Raw genomic sequence first — 15,085 nt, forward strand, 5'->3', positions numbered from 1 at the left:
TATTTAAATATAGATAATGATATAATAGGAGATAGAGCTCAATGGCGTAAAAGGATTCATACAGCCGACCCCACCTAGTGGGAAAAGGCTTGGTTGTTATTGTTGTTGTAAAATAAAACTCCATGGAGGGAATTAAGAAACATATATCATAGTCGTGTACCAGAAATCCATCTCATGATTATAACTAGACATTATTGTGGTTTGTACTCTAGAGCTTTGTGTCCGGCACCCTATATGAAAATAAAAAGAACAATTGATTTGGTAAGAACATAACCTAACAACTTATTCAAATAGTTTAGGAATAAGAAAATATCATATATGTTTTCAGCTTACCTTCACAGTTGCAAATGTCAAATTATTAGAATATGTCACGGTATACCTATTGGGATTTAATAAATAGTAATTAGAATAATCTCAAAACAATTGACTTTCTTATAAATACATGAAAAAAGATGTACCCAACAACTTGGCCACCAATATGCCAAGATCTCCAATCTTCCACAATAGAAGAATTCAAGGACTTTATCCATTGTTTTGTCCCTGAGAAAAGTACCACTAGATCATGATCCCCACTGGGAATGAAGAAGACTTACAAATGATAAAATTATTTTGTGATAAAGGAACGAATGGCGTTCGTATTAACTTAATCACTTGTAAACCAAAGCACGGTAGCCTCTTTGTAAAAGACAAGATGATACTTGATATTACTCTTGAGTTCCTTTGTGTACGGTAAGTAAATATTACACCTTACCCATTCTTTAATTATCCCCTTCAACAATATTTGCATCACTCATGAGGCTTTTAACTTTAAGCTCCATTCATTTGTGTTCCGGTTCTTTATATTGCAAAGTCTTTAAATGATTGAAACAACAAGAAAAGCATACCTTTCTGACGTTGAGTGTCTTCCTCACAATGTTACACTACAACAAAAAAGGTTTTTCATGGCTCAGCATCAACAGCGCACATTAAAAGCATGCCGCCAATGTTAGTATTTATGTCGTGCCCATCCATGTGTGTTATTAATATTATTATAGCTTATACAAACAACGACGTGCAAAAAATGCACGCCTTAAATAGTCATTGCTGTTAAAATTTAATATTTACGTCCTATATTGCACATTGTTAATAGTGTTACAATAAATTTTTTATTTATAATAAAATTTATTATTTACAAGATTTACTATCTTAATGACCCCCCATAGAGTCGGCGCTATGGATATGGAGAGAGGTTCATGAAGGTACAACGCTCAAATCACATTGTTAATAAAAGATTACAAATAGAATAATTATAACAAATCTCCAAATTCCCAAATCTCTTGTGCCCCTCTCTTTCTCTTCTTCATCAATCTATCACGCCGATCTTTTTTCTCTTTGTGCAACCCTTTTTTCTCTCCTTCAGCGGCGACAGATTTCTGGCACTCTCTTCTCTGTTCTCTCCTTCAGTGGCGCCAAATTTCTCACGCGCTTATCTCTATTCTCTCCCTCAACGATGATAGATTTACATCTACAGAATCATTTCTTCTAATTGTCCTTGTTCTAGCAAGTAGATTCATGTCACGATTTCAGATATACACCGTGCTTCTCATATTATGTAAGTTCCAAATCTATCCACGTTTATAAATCTACCTTTTCTCTCAATTTTGTGGTATTTGATTTCATTGATTTTGTAGTAGATTTGGGTCACGGATTGTTATGAATTCAAGTCATTTATTGATTGAACAATCGAACACAAGCATAACTACTAGAGCACTTGGACAATCATTTGTTTTCAAAATATAAAATAAGAACATTTTTTATAGGAGTGTTCGATTAATTCGAGGCATTGCCGATAAAAACCTTCTGTATCATGTTGTCCATCAAGAGTTTCACCCTATGCCCTTGCCTTTGTCATTTCAGTGTATTGATGTGGCTATCTTTCCACTCAAGTGAGACTCCAAAGAAAGAGGCTGATGAACCATAAGAGGGAGTTAGAGAAGAAGCATTAGCCTTAGAGTCCATTTGTTTGACATTCAATTTTAATTTTATTTACTAAGCATGTAACTACTAGTTTCAACTTGTCCAATTTCAAATAATACAGAACTGGTCCTATCCATATTTTTCCCGGATTGGACTAGTTCCATTTTAATCGACTAGTTACAAAAACAATGCCAACTCAATAACTGGTTACCAAGGATATGCTAGTAGCCAAAGTTGGCAATCAACAGGCAGCCTTGACAGCTTATTGTTGCTCTCTGAGTAGCCTATCAATGTTTCATGACATCATGATTATCTTTTAAATAGATTGTCATTTTTTGATTTTTTTTTTTAATCAAATTATCTTTTAAAAAAAAGGGAAAAGTCCAAATTATCCTAAAAGCTATAAACACATAAATATTTAATCTAACACCATTTTGTAAACCAAAGATCTGATCTCGATTGAGTGTACTCCTTAACTAACACCTTCAGTTCAACACAACTTTCTAAATAAGTTGGATCAGATCCAAAAATGTAAACACCATTTTGTGCCAAAGCATTTCAGCAATCAAGAATCACAGGATATGCAACAATTTGGAGATTTAGTTTTTACACCATTTGAACAAACAAAATGTCTAAACTTTAGCAATTTGAACTCATCTTTCAGTCAGAAAGATGCTCAATGCTCATACCTCAATAGAGGAAAAGTTTGATAGAGGAAAAACAATATACAATAACAATCACCATGATAATAGAGTAAAGAAAGGCATTAATAATGTTTTCCTTGATCTTGTTCATACTAAGATAAAACTCCATGATGGAGGGAAGAAAAATATATCATAGCAGTTCACCAAAAATCCATCTCATGATCATAGCTAGACATTCTTGTGGTCGATACTCTGGAGCTGTGTGTCCAGCACCCTATATGAAATTAATAAAAACAACTAATTTGCCATGAACATGACCTAACAATTCATTCAAATAGTGTAAGAATAGGAAAATATCATATATGTTTTCAGCATACCTTCACAGTTGCAAATGTCAAATTATTGGAATATGTCATGGTATACCTATTAGGATTTGATGAACAGTAAGTAGAATAATCTCAAAACAATTGACTTTCTTGTAACACTTGAAACAAAGCGTACCCAGCAACTTGACCACCAACATGCCAAGATCTCCAGTCTTCCACAATAGAAGAATTCAAGGACTTTATCCATTGTTTTGTCCCCGAGAAAGGTACCACTAGATCATGATCACCACTGGGAATGAAGAAACCTTGCAATGACCAAACTATTGTCTAACAAAGCAACAAATAATGTTCATATTAATTTGATCACCTGTAAACCAAAGCACGATATCCTCTTTGCAAAAGGCTGAAATGATACTTGATATTACTCTTGAGCTCTTTTGGGTATGGTAAGTGATGATTACACCTTACCCATTCTTTAATTGTCTCCTTCAACAGTATTTACATCACTCATGAGACTTTTAACTTTAAGCTCCATTCATTTGTGTTCTAGTTTTTTTTATCGCAAGGTCTTTAAATGATAGAAACAATGGGGAAAAGTATACCTTTTTGACATTGAGTGCCGTCCTCACAGTGTCGTTGTTAGCCCAATAGTAAGCCAGAGCATAAACATAACACTATGAATAGCAAACATGGTAAATTTACCTAGCACAATAAAATTAAAAATTCATTCATCAAATGGAGTTAAGTCCTTACTCGACAATTCTGATCGGGAAATGATGGTGGATGAAGAATGTTTTTATTCTCCTTCAAAATTCGTTTATCAGAAGTTGTGCTTGCACGACTAGACAGGGGTTTCCATTGACACTCAGGACAATACATTTCTAAAATGTGTGCCTCATTAATTTCCGATAAGAATGGCTGGCCATGAAGCATATTTGTTATATTTCAAAAAACTTAAAAAGATTTATGTAAATATAATTATAGATTATTAGGATTGTTTAGTTTTAATTTTAGAGGATATATGGATGTTAAATCTCTTGGTAAATATCATAGAATGAAAATTTATTTGTCTTGCTGTTCAAGCTCAAATTGAATTCATGTTGGTGGTTTGTAGCGGAACTAGTAGTGAACCAAGATGAACTGATTCCCTTGACTAGGTCTTGATTTGTTTAGTTTCCTCGACTACATTGCTTATGTACATTCACTACATTACTTGACTTGTTCAGTTTCCCCAACCTTGTTGCCCTTGTTTAGTGCTGTTAGAGTTTCATTTATGTATTTCATTGTTCGTGTTGTTGTTTACATTGACTCACATTGGTAAATGAGTTAAGATACATCTGACATTGTGAAGTGGTGGGGTTTTCATAGGCTTGTCCGCTGCAACTTTTTTGTATCATCTGAAAGTTCAGAAAGTAAAGTGATACCAAAGATCATTTTGAGAAATTCGTCCTAGTTGATCTACTAAGATTACCTCAAAGAAGTCATCTGATATGATCCCCATGCTGTGAGCATAAGGTATTTTAGAATTCTTATCGACTTTTCCACCTGTGGTTGGGTTGCCAATAATGTAACCCTGAAAGCCATTGATGATAAGTAAAGACTTTTTCTATCATATACTATGAGACGACAACAATTTAAAGATCAAAATTAAGTTCTTTCCCTTCATTGCCAGTGGCCCATCAATTCAAGCAATTTACCTGGAGGTTAAGTAGTGGCTCTTTCCCTTCATCAATTCCTGGATTACAGTAAATGAAAATGGATCTCACTTCATAGTTCACACTCTCATCAATAGTTAAGTTAAAAGTAGAGTTACCATCCAATATTCTTTTGGCCACCATAGGTACAATTTTTCCAGCATATGAATCCCCAGCAACGTAGAGGGGATTGGAGATGAACTGTGGATGCTCAACAAGCCACTGCAAAAGTGAAAGATTTCATCTTTAAGGCACTTACAGTAATTACATCCGGAATATATATGATCCTTCCCACCTGTATAAGAAACTTATAAGCCTGTTCGGACCAAATAGTATCGTTGGCATCATACCCTTCATATTTTCTTGAGTATGAGAATCCAGAACCCAATGGGGAATCTACAAAGATTACGTTGGCTACCTGCATGTATGTTTTCACGTAGACAGGATGATCAAAAGTATGCATCTTATTTCCTCCTCGGTTACTCAACAAGAAGAAGAAGTTACCTTGGTCCAGGAATAAGGATGGTAGACCAAGCTTGGCAAGCTCCCGTTGTACTCGGCTGTCACAAATTTCAAGGGGCCTACGAATGGATTTCTACTATGAAACGAGAGTAGCTAATCATAGCAAACATGGAAATTTCACCCACCGATTTCGAAGACTAATCCGCTGAAGGCAGAGCACCTGGGACCGCCGGTCAGCCAGAGGAGCAGGGGGTCCTCTGTCGGATTGTTCTCCGACTCGATGAAGTAGTAGAAAAACTCACCGCCGTGGTCCTGGTCCACCTCCACGTACCTACACCAACGAGAGCAAAGGTTCATGGGGGTCAGAGTAAAGTTAACGTTGGGGGAAACAACATCCGGACCCTGTCTCTAAGTAGAAGGGAAGGGGGCCTTGGAATCCAGGTAAATAGGTGACCACAGAAGATGAGAGAGCAGAGGAAAAGAAGTAGAGAAAGATCAGTGAGACAATCAGGAGAGGGATTTCCATCTTCTTCTTCTTCTTCTTTCTTTCTTCTTCCTTCTTCCTTCTTCCTTCTTCCTTCATCCTTTTCATTTGGGTGATCTAGAGTTTCATAAATCATTAAATAGTCAACCAAGATTGTACGGCACTGATTAGTACAGCTCGATCTGCTACGATTACAGCAACATTAGCAGAGCAGTCAAAGATGGAACAGTGGTGGCGGGAGATGAGGAATATAATAAGAAAAGTAATATAGAACGTACAAAATGCCCAAATTATTATAATGAATCAGTCGATGTGAAGGTTGATCCTGGCGATTAAAATGTTGAATGGACAAGTCCAGCAATATGCGATGTCTCTCAAAGGATAAGCAGTGTGATGTGGCATTCTCTTAAATGTATAATACTTAATGTATAAATATTATTATATGCCAGATTCCAAATAACCTTCTTAAAATCTGGTCAGCGGTAGTATAATATATTTATAAACACTCTCTCCTCAGCTTTCAAATCACTTATTTCTTTCATATTAATTTTTTTTTTTCTTTTCTTTCTTTTTCACGCCACCACCCACCGTGAATTTTGCAAGTCGATAACTTCAACTTTGTATTCGAAATTTAGATCCGATATTAGATTTAGAAACATCTTCACAAGAAGTACTACTCATTTTATAAGATTTTCTTTCGATTATGTTCGAATTTCGTCGATTTCTTGCTCCTTGGGACTTGGGGTAACTCGATTTAAACTCTTAACAGGAATTTTGGGCTTTCTTTGTGGTAATTTCAGAAACTAAGCTTTTGAAAATTGATTATTAGGGTTCACTTGAATTTTTATTATTGATATGTGATATATTATTGGTTGTTGATTGTAGGTGCTATATTTGAGTCGATTGGAGATATTAATTTCTTTTTAGAATTTATTTAGATATTATTTCAAAATTTTAAATTTATTAAATTAGGATTTTCGATCTTTGTCCGTCAAACGTCCATGTATAAATGATTGATGAAATGTTGGGATGTGAATATGGAACAGCTTAGCACGAGGAATAGCTCTAAGAAAGCTCTCTTATGTCTGAACTAGGTATTTTAATATTATTGGATGTTGATAAAAATAAAATATATAATTTATTTCTACATTAGGAAAATTAAATTTGTACTTTGGTTAGTGATACAATAATTTCAAAATTGTTGGAAATCCTTAGCCATGGACAGCTCGAAGTTGAGATGATAGTCATATATTTCAAACAATCAATATTATGTCACAACGCTTCAACCTTTAACCTGATGATGTATGACAATGGTCTTCTTTTGTTCTTCTTAACAAGATAGACACTACAACTCTCTTCTTTCTTAGTTTCTCTTCCCTTTTCTTTCTTTTTCTCTCACCCATACTTCACACAAAAAGTATGACTTATAGGATAAGATAAGAATATGGATAGTCATTTAATTATGAAATTACTAACATTCACTTATGTTAGTGGAGTCATTTATGTTAGTGGAGCCATGAAATGGAGTTACTAGCATTCATTTATGTTAGTGGAGTCATAAGATGGAGTTACTAACATTCACTCATGTTAGTGGAGTCATGAGATAGAGTTACTAACATTCATTTATCTTAGTGGAATCATGAGATGAAATTACTAACATTCACTCATGTTAGTGGAGTCATGAGATGAGGTTACTAACATACATTTACATTAGTGTAGTCATTTATGTTAGTTGAGTCATGAGATAACCCTCATTATCCCATTTGAATGCCTTATAATGGGCATACATTACTAACACCATATGACTATCCCACAGTGGGCATAAGTTATTAACATCTCCCACTTGTACACAAGGACATTTAATTTTCATCACTAGATTATAACTCATGTGACCCATCATATCACCATACTAGGCTTTCATACAGGGTTGAACGTTGTGCGACTTGCGAGCACACCTGCATATAAAACTACTCAATACATCTGTTAGGATGATTGAATAATCATCATTATATCATAAGATACAAAATCTCATTGTACCCCAGATCCAACACTAATTCTATCCACCGAGATACTTTCCTCATCGAAAGTAATCCCCAAATGACACTCAATTTTATATTCACTAATATGTTTTAATCTCTACATAGATAAACATGAAAGACTAGTCGGTGAATATTATATAATGATATATTGTCAATTGGTCTTTCTTTTCCCAAACTCAAATCTATCAATCTCAACTCAGTTGCTTTCCTAGACTTGTCCCTCATACCTCAATTTATTATTCGTACCATTGGTAAACAGACTAAAGTAGCAAACACTAAATCATGACATCAAGAAACAACTGAAAGTAATAAGGGCTCAAGAAATCCCACCTCGAGAATTTTATATCTCACATAGTGGGGTTTGGGGATATCAAGTTATTGTCTCTTACAATATGGCTCCAACTATCCCAGTCATCTTATACACATGGTATGAAACATGTGCCATAATGTTAATCCTCCATCTCTTAGAAGGGCATATGTCAATTTTCGCTAATATTGTGTAGGTATGAGACTCAGTCTACACATAAGATGTAAGTAACCGGGATTGTTTTGATATGGTAAACCAAGTTCAGTTAGGTGTTATGTGTATTTGATCCTTGCGTCTAAGTGTGTAGGAACTTAGGAACACAACAAGTCAAGCAGAAGACGTAGCTAGTGAGAAGGATGGCACTGGAAGGGAATCGAAGGGGTTGGTGCATCTAAAGGACGAGGTGCCGTGGAAGAGTATACCGTCAAACAAGAAGGACATGTGCAGTGGTCCAAGGGACGAGAAGTAAGGGAGGAAGACTACTCGAGGAGAAGGCCGAAGTTAGGTTCAGGTGAGCTCAATTTCGAACGACCAGAGCATCACCCAAGTGAGCGAAACAAAAAATGGTTAACAAGGGAAGTTAATCATTTTTGAATGATTAGTACCGAAGGCATCTTCATAGGCTTGGAAGGCGCCTTCAATGAACAATGCAAAGGCGTCTTCTAGTGACTGTTAGCAGAGATAAGGTTTTATCTTCGACATATAAGACTTATCTAATGGAAGGTGCCTTGAACCATCTTGGAGGTGCATTCCAGCCTTGGATAGAGTTTTTTAGGGGCTATAAAAAGACTCATGGAGTTAGGAAATCATCAAGAACTGAGGAACCTTTCAGCCTCAGATAGAGTTTTCAGGAGCTATAAAAAGACTCCTAGCGGTAGGAAATCATCAAGAACTTGAATTACAACTCTTGTAATACTTTACTAGCATTTCTTTGAGCTTTTCAATGATTGTAAGAGGCTTCTCTGCCTGCAACAAAGGAGATCTTTTAGTGTCTTTCAATGCCTTGGATTAATAACCACGTAGGTTGTAATCAAGTAAAAATTCTGGCCTCTTAATCTTCCCTTTTAAGTTATTTAGTTTAGTTTTATTATTGTCAGATTTAATTGTGCTACTAATTAAATCTAAATATCAAGAAAGATCATTTTAAATATTGTAGGTAATTCACCCCCTCTTACCAAGCCCCGCTACACTAATATAAGACTCTACCCAGAGATCTCTGAGAGAGTACCTTAAAGACATATCACAATTCATAGGTGATATTTAAGATCTCAAACCTGACTTCTTACAGGCAATATGGATGTGACTACGTCCATGTCGATCATGTCACATATAACCTCATCATGAACACATATTAGGGCGACTTAAGTTCAAGTAGGGCTACTCTCAAAACCTCTTACAACTAGAAACCGTCTTATCCCCACTTTTGGAGGTGGTTACTTGTGTGATAGAGTTGACCTTGCCTGCCTGACATATCTATTATATTACAGAACATATATATATAAAGTGCATTACAAAGATGTTATATATATAAATATGACCAATCAATGCACAAGAAGTTATATATTTCATTAAGCATCACTATAGTCAAATCGATACAAACTAAGACATGTCATAAAGTACACAAACCTAATTACTCTCTGTCCCATAAAAGAGTCTCTATTAATAGGTTTAGTAAAGGCGTTGGGCACGTGGCGCTCTCCGAGTTGCTGATGTAGATCTCCGACCGGTCGCATGGCGCTCCGACGAACCTGCAAAGAAATCGGGCCGGGAAGGGGTTCCCGGCGACGATCCTCCGACGCTCAAGTCAGGCAAGTGGACAGCAAAGAAGTGGCTCCAAATATCAGAGAATGCGTACCTCCGATGAAGTGCAAAGCTCCTTATATAGGGCTGGGAAGGAGCTCATGCACACATATCGAGACGAATACGTGTCCTCAGCCCATACCCCAGCATAGGCTTGTCAGAAGAGCATGCCTGACGTCATACTGCTACAGTCCGAGCACCTCCATGATGGGACATTAGAACATTCCGGTCTAAGATTCCGTACATGGCTTGTCCTCCGAATATGCCTACTGTCAGAGGATGTTTCTTTGTTCTTGTCTTCTGTTCAGGGCGAGGGTCCAGCCGTTCGACCGTACCGTTACGTCCGACCGGCCCTAAGTACGAATCTGCTCAAGAGAGTCTCGCTCGTGTGCTCGGCTGCGCCTGTCAGTTGCTGCTTTATGCCTATGCTGAGCGGACCGTCCGCTCGGCCAGGCGAGTTTCTTCACCCTGAGCGTCGGAAACCCAACTCCTTGTCGGGCTCTGTGCCTCTGCTTATATTCCTCTAGGCCGATCGGCACCTCTTTCCCGATCGGCCTCTTGGCCTTGGGTCGCCACGTGGCTTTGACTTCCTTCAGAAAAGGGGGTCCCCCATCCTTATCACTATATCACTTGCCTCCTCTTCAAGTCTAGTCGAAGGAGGCGAAGTCCGACTAACTGAACCGCCGGTCTGATTGAATAACGCTCGTTGAACTAGCCCATGGAATGCTCTTCCGCTCGGCTCTTCTTTTCTGTCATGCCCGTTCGGCGTTATTCCATGGATGCCTTCTTCGATATCACGTTGGAATTTGTGCCAAATCTTTATAATTAAAGCTGAGCACGCCTTTCTTAAATGCGCCCTGTGTCCGCCCGACACGTGGCGGACTAGCTATCGTCAGCGTACGGCGGTGGCGATACCTTTGATGGGACAACCGCCGTTTGAAATGGACGGTCTGATGGCAACTTTATTTTTTGCGACCTAAATCTGACGGTGGAGGCCGCTCGGCCCCCACCCTATAAAACTTAATCCTCTCCTCTCCGCCGCATTCTCGTTTCTTCGTGCTCAGAGTTTCTGCTGCTGTCTTTGCTCCGGTGATCTTGTTCTTCGACTTGCCAGCGCCTCCACAGCCTCCTTCTTCAATCATCTTCTCCTTCGTAAGCTTTATTACTACATCCCTTGCCTTTTTTCATTGTCTGTCCTATTCATTTTATCGTCGCCCTCCGTTTGCTTCCCGATTTTCTTTTTTGCCTCCTGTTTCTTTTCGACTATGGCGAGTACTTCTCGACCATCAGTTGGTGCTCCTGGTCTTTGGTATATGACCATGGAGAGCCATTTTGACGAGGAAGATGCCCTACGTCTTGTTCGGACATATGAGATCCCTACTGACCATGAAATAGTTTTAGCTACTCCTTCCGATCAGCCCCATGACCCGCCGACCGGCACAATTTATTTTTTCCGAGACCAATTTTTGGCCGGGCTGCGATTTCCTCCTCACCAGTTCCTCCTTCAAACGGCGGTTGTCCCATCAAAGGTAACGCCACCGCCGTACGCTGACGATAGCTAGTCCGCGATGTGTCGGGCGGACACAGGGCGCATTTAAGAAAGGCGTGCTCAGCTTTAATTATAAAGATTTGGCACAAATTCCAACGTGATATCGAAGAAGGCATCCATGGAATAACGTCGAACGGGCATGACAGAAAAGAAGAGCCGAGCGGAAGAGCATTCCATGGGGTGGTTCAACGAGCGTTATTCAATCAGACTGGCGGTCCAGTCAGTCAGACTTCGCCTCCTTCGACTAGACTTGAAGAGGAGGCAAGTGATCCGGTGATAAGGATGGGGGACCCCCTTTTCTGAAGGAAGTCAAAGCCACGTGGCGACCCAAGGCCAAGAGGCCGATCGGGAAAGAGGTGCCGATCGACCTAGAGGAATATAAGCAGAGGCACAGAGCCCGAAGACCCTCGCCCTGAACAGAAGACAAGAACAAAGAAACATCTTCTGACAGTAGGCATATTCGGAGGACAAGCCATGTACGGAATCTTAGACCAGAATGTTCTAATGTCCCATCATGGAGGTGCTCGGACTATAGCAGTATGACGTCAGGCATGCTCTTCTGACAAGCCTATGCTGGGGTATGGGCTGAGGACACGTATTCGTCTCGATATGTGTGCATGAGCTCCTTCCCAGCCTTATATAAGGAGCCTTGTACTTCATCGGAGGTACGCATTCTCTGATATTCGGAGCCACTTCTTTGCTGTCCACTTGCCTGACTTGAGCGTCGGAGGATCGTCGCCGGGAACCCCTTCCCGGCCCGATTTCTTTGCAGGTTCGTCGGAGCGCCGTGCGACCGGCCGGAGATCTACGTCAGCAACTCGGAGAGCGCCACGTGCCCAGCGTCCGTTGATTCAACTTTCGGACAGGATCATATAGTATTCACCGCATTTTCATTAATACAGACAGTTCGATCAACATCATATTCAAAAAGGCTTTCGACCAACTGCAAATCGATCGAGCTGAGTTGCTGCCCATAACAACCCCCCTCTACGGGTTTACGGGCAATGAAGTTCTACCGGTCGGACAGGTCCGACTGGCTATTTCGTTGGGAGAAGAGCCGCTCAGAAGGACGCGGACTGCCAACTTCGTCGTGGTCGACTCTCCCTCAACATACAATGTTATCCTGGGGCAACCAGCGCTCAGTGAGTTCCGAGCGGCCGTCTCCACCTTCTACCAGAAAATTAAGTTCCCGGTTGAAGATAAAGTTGGAGAAGTGCGAGGAGACCAGCTGGCGGCTCGACGATGCTACGTCGAAATGGTCCGAGCGGAAGCTAATTCTGCGCGGAAGACGCCACGGATCGAGGTGAACGCCATAACCGAAAACTACCCTCTTTGGTTTATGAAGAAAAAGAGGAGGTGCAGATCCACCCGACCCGATCGGAGGCTACCACATTCATTACGGCCGATCTGGAGGCAAGCCAGAAAAAGGAGGTGATCAAATGTCTCCAAAGAAACTGCGACATCTTCGTTTGGTCGACGCATGAGCTGCTGGGAATTTCGCCAAGTATAGCACAGCATGAGCTTCACGTCCGACCGGACGCTCGGCCGGTGAAGCAAAGGAAGAGGGACTTTAGCACCGAACAAAACGCCATCATCTGAGCGGAGGTCGAGAAGCTCTTGGAGGCCGGCCATATAAGGGAGGTCCAATTCCCGAGCTGGCTCGCAAATGTAGTGCTAGTCTCCAAGCCGGGCAACAAGTGGAGGGTTTGCATCGATTTTCGGGATCTCAACAAAGCATGCCCAAAGGATTTCTACCTTCTGCCCCGGATTGATCAACTGGTGGACTCCACAGCTGGGTGCGAGCTGATATGCATGCTAGATGCCTATCAGGGCTACCATCAGGTGTCGCTCGCCCGAGAAGATCAAGAGAATGTCAGCTTCGTCACAGCCGACGGCACTTACTGTTATAATGTAATGTCGTTCAGACTAAAGAACGCGGGAGCAACCTACCAGCGCTTGATGAACAAAGTATTCAAGGAGCAGATCAGACGCAATTTAGAAGTGTACGTGGATGATATTCTCATCAAGTCCGTCCGAGCGGCTGATCTTTTTACGGACATGGAGGAGACCTTCCGAACGTTGAGAAAGTATGGAGTCAAGCTGAACCCTCAGAAATGTTTGTTCGGAGCAAAAGGCGGGCGTTTCTTGGGCTATATAGTGATCGAGTGGGGCATAGAGGCAAATCCCAGCAAGGTAAAAGCGATGCAAAATATGGCGCCCCCAAGAAATCTGAGGGAGGTACAACGCCTGACCAATCAGATAACTGCATTGTCAAGATTCATCTCTAAGACTGTCGACCGGAGTCTCCCTTTTTTCAAGATCCTCCGCAAAGCTACTAAGTTTCATTGGAACGAGGAATGCGATCGGGCGTTTGAGGAACTGAAGACGTACCTGAACTCCTTGCCTGTGCTAGCCAAGCCAGCTGTAGGTGAGCCCCCTGTATTTATTTATCTTCAACCGAGCTGGCAGTAGGCTCGACATTAGTGAGGACGAACGGTGAAGAACAACCCGTGTACTTCTTGAGCCATATTCTAAAAGATGTTGAATCTCGCTACACTGGGCTCGAGAAGTTGGCTTTTGCTTTGGTCCTCGCCGCTCGGAGACTTCGTCCTTATTTCCTAGCACATACAATAATCGTCCGGACAAATAGCTCATTGGGAAGAGTGCTGCTGAACCCAGAAGCGTCCGGACGACTCATCAAATGGACAACGGAGTTAAGTGAATTTGACATTCAGTATCAACCGCGGTCAGCGATAAAGGCGCAGTCCTTAGCAGATTTTGTTACCGAAGTGCAAAATCCCGAGCCCGAAGCTATGTGGAAAATATTTGTGGATGGATCGTCTGCTCGGCTCGGGAGCGGGATTGGTGTGCTATTACTTTTTCCCCATGAAGAACGGATGCACCTAGCCGTTCGGCTGGACGACAAAGCCACCAATAATGAAGCGGAGTATGAGGCTCTCATAGCCGGCTTGCAGGCAGCCCGGCATGTAGGAGCCGGTCGGGTAACAATCCATTCAAACTCTCAGCTGGCCGCCCGTAGCTCTCAGGCACTTTTGAGATTAACAATGCTTGGCTCAAGCTCTACGCTGAGGCCTTCAAAAAGCTCAAGACCCACTTCAGAGAAGTCATTATCCAAAAGATACCCCGAGCGGAGAACCAGGCGGCAGATGAGTTAGCCAAGCTCGCAAGTTCAATATCACCGGTCGTCGTCCAGCAGCCAATTGAGCAAGTATCCTTGGTGGCGCACATTGACCGGATGGAGGGCCTCGCATTCCCGAGCGATTGGAGGACAGCCATCATAGAGTTTCTGCGCTCGGGTGCGACACCGTCCGATCGGGAGGAAGCCTAGCTATTGAGGAGGAGAGTCGGTCGGTGTACACTCGTTGGAGACCAACTCTAAAAAAAGGCTTTCTCCCGCCCACTTTTGAAGTGTGTGAGCTCGGAGGACGCGGAGTACATCCTCCAGGAAGTGCACCAAGGATCGTGCGGAGGACATCTGGGTGGACGATCGCTGGCGAGGAAGATCCTGCTAGCCTGATACTTCTAGCCAACCCTGCAAGCAGACGCCGTTCGGACCGTCGCGACGTGCCTCTCCTACCAGAAGTACCACAACGTCTCCCACCGACCGGCGGAGGAGATGAAAGCATCTACAGTCTCCTGTCCGTTCGATCAATGGGGAATGAATATCGTAGGTCCATTCCCTATGACGACCGGTTAGCGGAAGTTTCTTCTAGTGGCGGTCGACTACTTTTTCAAATGGGTGGAGGTCGAGCCACTGGCCAAAATCACCGAGCAGATGGTCAAAAGGTTTATCTGGCAGCATA

At 41.5% G+C, this 15,085-nt stretch overlaps 1 protein-coding gene across 3 annotated transcripts; it reads right to left on the reverse strand.

Moving 5' to 3' along the window:
• Positions 1–2,538: 2,538 nt before the first annotated feature.
• On the reverse strand, positions 2,539–5,683 carry LOC122001862 (serine carboxypeptidase-like 18). 3 transcript variants are annotated; one of them, XM_042556825.1, is made up of 14 exons: positions 5,484–5,683; positions 5,268–5,413; positions 5,125–5,180; positions 4,916–5,038; positions 4,740–4,842; positions 4,624–4,661; positions 4,398–4,499; positions 4,240–4,323; positions 3,680–3,844; positions 3,529–3,600; positions 3,294–3,412; positions 3,102–3,215; positions 2,978–3,023; positions 2,539–2,874 (listed from the first exon to the last, which is right to left on the reverse strand). In XM_042556825.1, the coding sequence occupies exons 1-14, from the start codon at positions 5,672–5,674 to the stop codon at positions 2,791–2,793; spliced, it is 1,443 nt and encodes a 480-aa protein (XP_042412759.1). In that variant the 5' UTR covers positions 5,675–5,683; the 3' UTR covers positions 2,539–2,790. The 3 variants fall into 3 exon arrangements, with proteins under 3 accessions (XP_042412759.1, XP_042412758.1, XP_042412760.1); XM_042556824.1 differs by having other exon boundaries at positions 5,125–5,201; XM_042556826.1 differs by lacking the exon at positions 4,240–4,323 and having other exon boundaries at positions 5,125–5,201.
• Positions 5,684–15,085: the final 9,402 nt, after the last annotated feature.

Source organism: Zingiber officinale, chromosome 7A, assembly GCF_018446385.1.
Source record: "Zingiber officinale cultivar Zhangliang chromosome 7A, Zo_v1.1, whole genome shotgun sequence".
In the NCBI taxonomy this organism is placed as follows: Eukaryota; Viridiplantae; Streptophyta; class Magnoliopsida; order Zingiberales; family Zingiberaceae; genus Zingiber; species Zingiber officinale.

Bases quoted from the DNA above. Each gene is read 5' to 3' on its own strand.
- LOC122001862 (XM_042556824.1), bottom strand. From the start codon at position 5,674: ATGAAAAGGATGAAGGAAGAAGGAAGAAGGAAGAAGGAAGAAGAAAGA. The intron at 4,500-4,623 runs GTAAATTGCTTG...AATGGCTTTCAG, and splicing joins AGCCACTACTTAACCTCCAG to GGTTACATTATTGGCAACCC. The intron at 3,413-3,528 runs GTATACTTTTCC...ATACTGTTGAAG, and splicing joins CGGCACTCAATGTCAAAAAG to GAGACAATTAAAGAATGGGT.